The sequence below is a fragment of the Rosa chinensis genome, chromosome 6 (genome assembly GCF_002994745.2).
Source record: "Rosa chinensis cultivar Old Blush chromosome 6, RchiOBHm-V2, whole genome shotgun sequence".
NCBI lineage: Eukaryota > Viridiplantae > Streptophyta > Magnoliopsida > Rosales > Rosaceae > Rosa > Rosa chinensis.
In genome coordinates, this window is record NC_037093.1 from 1,739,302 (window position 1) to 1,743,869 (window position 4,568).

The 4,568-nt window shown below is 54.9% G+C and overlaps 1 protein-coding gene across 1 annotated transcript; it reads right to left on the reverse strand.

The window, feature by feature from the left end:
- Positions 1-2,037: 2,037 nt before the first annotated feature.
- LOC121049822 lies at positions 2,038-4,091 on the reverse strand. Its single transcript, XM_040508043.1, has 3 exons — positions 4,041-4,091; positions 3,810-3,953; positions 2,038-3,733 (listed from the first exon to the last, which is right to left on the reverse strand). The coding sequence occupies exon 3, from the start codon at positions 3,684-3,686 to the stop codon at positions 2,229-2,231; it is 1,458 nt and encodes a 485-aa protein (XP_040363977.1). The 5' UTR covers positions 3,687-3,733; positions 3,810-3,953; positions 4,041-4,091; the 3' UTR covers positions 2,038-2,228.
- Between the last annotated feature and the right edge of the window lie 477 nt (positions 4,092-4,568).

A 4,568-nucleotide genomic window follows, 5' to 3' on the forward strand; every position in this document is an offset into this window, starting at 1 on the left:
GAGCTCACCGAGCGTCAGCCCAATCCCGGCACGGAGGCTGAGCCCGGGACGGAATTGGTAACCGCTGAGGAGCCAGCTCCCCTACAGTCAGATTGGAACCTGCATGTGGACGGCTCCGCCAGCGCCAAGGCCAGCGGCGCCGGAGTCATCCTGACAGGACCAGGGGGGCTGAACGTGGAATACGCATTGAAATTCAACTTCAAGGCCTCCAACAATATGGCGGAGTACGAAGCACTCATTGCCGGCTTACTCCTTGCCATCGATTCAGGGGCTGACAGTGTCAACATCTTCAGTGATTCCCAGTTGGTCGTTAACCAGGTCAATAGCAGCTTCCAGGCCAAGGACCAACAGTTAGCGGCATACTTGGGGTACGTTAAGACACTCCTCAAGAAATTCAAATTTCATAACATCACACAAATCCCCAGGGAAAAGAACGCCAAGGCTGATTCACTGGCAAGACTGGCAACCGCCCAGCCACATCAGAGTCCAGCGGACACAAGAGTGGAGTGTCTTGACAAGCCAAGTATCACAAAAACCCTGGCGGAGATCTTCAACATTGAGGTCAATACCAGCTGGATGGACGAAGTCATTGAGTACAAGCGCAACGGCACATTGCCGGAAGACAAAGTTAAGGCGCGACAACTCAAGCGGAGGGCAACCCGCTACAACATCCAGAACGGCAAGCTGTACCGCCAGGGATTCACCCATCCCAACCTCCGCTGCCTAACCCCAGAGGAGGGAAAGGTTGTTCTGGCGGCAATTCATAGCGGAGAATGCGGAAACCACTCAGGCGCCAGATCCTTAGCCAATCGCACAATGCGGCAAGGCTATTTTTGGCCTACTCTCGGCGATGATGCCCGCCAGATGTCGAGATCATGCCACAAATGCCAACAATTTGCTGATCTCCCACATGCACCGGCGGAACCACTATCGGTCATCATCGCTCCATGGATTCACTCAACTTGGGGCCTGGATCTGATGGGAAAATTTCGAACCGCCAAGGGCCAGTTCAAGTACATCATAGTTGCTATCGACTACAACAGCAAGTGGATAGAGGCGGAGCCACTAACGGCAATAACTACCGCCAAGGTAATTCACTTCCTCTGGAAGAACATCTACTGTCGTTACGGTGTCCCACACACAATAATCACAGACAACGGCACACAGTTCAACAACAAGGAGCTCATCTCTTTCACCGCCAACTTGGGTACCAAGATGAGTTTTGCATCTGTCGCCCACCCCCAGACCAACGGTCAGGTCGAAGCAGCAAACAAGATAATCAAAAAGCTGCTGAAGAAAAAACTCGACAAAGCAAAGGGTCTATGGGCGGAGAAACTCCCGGAAGTTCTATGGGCCATCAGAACAACCCCAACTTCCGCAACTGGTGAAACTCCTTTTTGCATGATGTTCGGAACGGAGGCTGTCCTGCCTATTGAGGTTACTCAACCTACCGCCAGAGTCGAGGGCTACCGCCCAGAAACCAACACTGACGGCATCAACCTGGACAAGGACCTCCTGGAAGAAAAGCGACACAAGGCCCACTTATGCAACCTGCAAAACAAGCAGCGGGTATCGCGTTTCTACAACGCCAGAGTCAAAGCCCGGAACCTCCAACTGGGGGACTGGGTAATGAAGGAAGTCATTCCACCGCCAACAAGGCTTCGCCCAACTTGGGAAGGTCCATACAAAATTGTGGAAGTCGTTAGCCCAGGCACCTTCTACTTAATGGACAAGGATGGCGTCACAACGACCCACCCTTGGAATACCGAACACCTTCGGTATTATTACAAATAGTCATGCCGCTACCCAAAGGCATCTTGACTTAGCTAAATTTTTGTTCAATATTTAGCTAAGGGAAGCTACCCAACGGGTACTACCCCTCTTTTGTAAACGCTGATCAGTCAGCTATCAATGAAACGAGGAATTATTCAAACCATTGTTACCAAGTCTAGCACTGAGGGCAACTGGCAACGCCAGGAATCGTCAGCGGACCACGTCCGCTACGTTGTGCACTTGGACCAATTTTAATTCCTTTAATGTTTCATTGCTTGGCAAAAGAAAAATCTCTAAGTCAAAACTCTAGCGGTACAAACATATCATGACAAACATCAAACTTTGAAATTTCATTTCAGGGCTGAGACTCCCCATCCAAAGTTGTTCATTACTTCAAAATGTCGAAACTCAGCCAACGAAAAAAAAAAAATAAAAAAAACAACACATGTAGGAGCTCAGCTCTTCGGGTTGGCTTCAACATCTCCACCTTCCGCAGGCGGCTGTGGTTGTGCGCGGCTTGTCTGGTCAGACCCTCTGGCGGTAGGACTTGGAGTCTCTATGGTGCCATCCGGACGAGTGTGTGCCGCCAGGAAACCGGCACGGGACACCTCTGACTGGGTAGGCAGAGGAGTCTGCTGAGAACCATCCGCGGGCTGTGCACCACTTTCCCCGCTTCCCGAGCGAACACCTTCAGGCTGGACAGGAACCGCAGCTTGCACCGGCGGAGCATTTTGGACTGGCAGAACAGGTGGCTGGGACGCCTTCGCAAAGTCAATGGCGCCCCTCTGCTTCAGCATCTCCACGTTGGCTAGGGCGCCGGCCTTCGCCGATTCAGTCATCGCCTTTTTGTACTCCGCCGACTGTTTGAATTTCTCCACAGCGGCGGCAGCGGCACGGGTCCCTTCGTCCCGCAGGCGAGCTACCTCAGCCTCCAGTTTCGTCACCGCTGCCTGCTTGGCGGCAGACTCCCGCTGCAGGATATCAATTTTTTTCTCCTTAGCGACCACCCGCTCCTGCAGCAGAGACATGTCTTGTTCCATCCTGGAGATGTGGTTGTTCCGTTCCACGTCCCGCCGGATTGCCACTTCCAACTTGCCGCGAGCATCCGCGGCGTCGCAATCCGCCTTCGTCAGGCGCCGCTCCACATCCGCCAGCCTGTCCTTGGCGTCCCCCAGCTCCCTCTCGAGACCGCTGATCTCGTCCCTGAGCTGCCGCTCAACCCCGGGCTGCTTCTGCGCCGCCATGAACATCTCATGCAGCCCAACCGAAAGGTGACCAAAAGCTGAACTGAAGGGTGACCCGTCAATCGCCGTTGGGCGGGAAATCCCCGCCAGACCACCAAACCCCATTATCTCGCAGAGGTGGTAGAGAAATCCCCGTTCATTGTCAGTCATGAACTCGGCATAGGCGGCAAACGAGTCCAGGTCACTCGCAGGCGCCTTTTCTGCAGCGGCCACTGGCGCCTTCAGCGGAGCTTGGCGGGCCTTCTTTCGCTGGCGGACCCCGATAACCTCAGCATCATCATCATCCTCCTCGTCGGAGTCATCCTGCCGACGCTTCCGCAACAACCGCGTCTGTCTAGCGGCCGCAGGCCGTGGCCCCCGTTGCTGTTGACCCACCGTGGCGGCAGCCCCCGCCGGCCGCACCACCTTCTGTGGCCCACGTCGCACGTTGGGCACTCTCTCTGTCTGCTGCGCGGCGCCAGACCCCTCCTTTCCACCCCCCACATTGGCACCCGTCTGAGCAACGGGTAGGCCGTCGGCGCCAAGGTGGGAGTGCAGCGGCATTGGCAGCACCACCGGAACCTCGGATGGGCTCACCGCCAGCGTCACCGGGTCTATCACTGTCTTTTGAGCCGCATCCCCTGAGGCATACATGGCCTCCAAAAAGTTGTCAATCTCCGCGCGGTCCATGGCTTTGGCAAAGGCGTCACGGCTCCTAGCGTTACCTGGCGGCGTCTCTAAACAAACAGAAAGCAACTCAGTCAACCACAGGGCCAAATTAACTAAGTGTACAAGGTAGCGAAGATTTCTTACCAACGGCGCGGGTCAATCGTTGATCGACCAACAGCTCCCAACCGGTAAGTAGGCGAAAGTCCAACAAATTGCGATTCCGCCAGCAACCTTCAATGCGCGCCACACGACACTCTTCTTCACGAGTCAGGTTGTAGCGCAAGCCCACTGAAAAACAAGGGTAAACGTTAGCAAGATTCAAGACTAGACACAACGTAAACCGCCAGCAATATTCAGCGGAGACCGACAAACCACCTCGGATAGGTTGGAACTCTGACTTAATCCTAAACGCCGGTTCCCCGTCACCACCCCGTCGTGGCAACGCAAAAGGTGTCCCGCCAATACGACATAGAATCCCTCAGGTTCTCTATCAACTTGGGGGCTCCCTGGCGGCGACTTAGGTTCACTTGACCTCCGCAGCCCTGACGCTTCACATACGTCAGCTCATAGAAATGCAGCACCTCCGCCACGGTTGGTCCCTCACAGTCGGACAACCGCCACAGCGAAGTCATCGCCAACATCAATCGCCACATGTTGGGGCAGACTTGCCCAAAGGCTAGGCCGAACTCGCACACCAAGATCTGAAGACTGGGCACGAGCGGTAGTGTCACTCCCTGGCGGAATATTGCCTCATGCACAGCGGCAAACCCCAGGCGAAGAATTGAAGCCTTTTCATCCACCGTCGGTGGACGCAGTTTAACCGCGCCGGGCAACCGAAACATCCGCTTTATCCGGTTGACATTGGCAACGGTCATCCGCCCTCCCGCCTCGTCAACAGGAATC

What these genes read in the sequence shown, in the direction of transcription:
- LOC121049822 (XM_040508043.1), bottom strand. Translation starts at nt 3,686, where the DNA reads ATGGACCGCGCGGAGATTGACAACTTTTTGGAGGCCATGTATGCCTCA.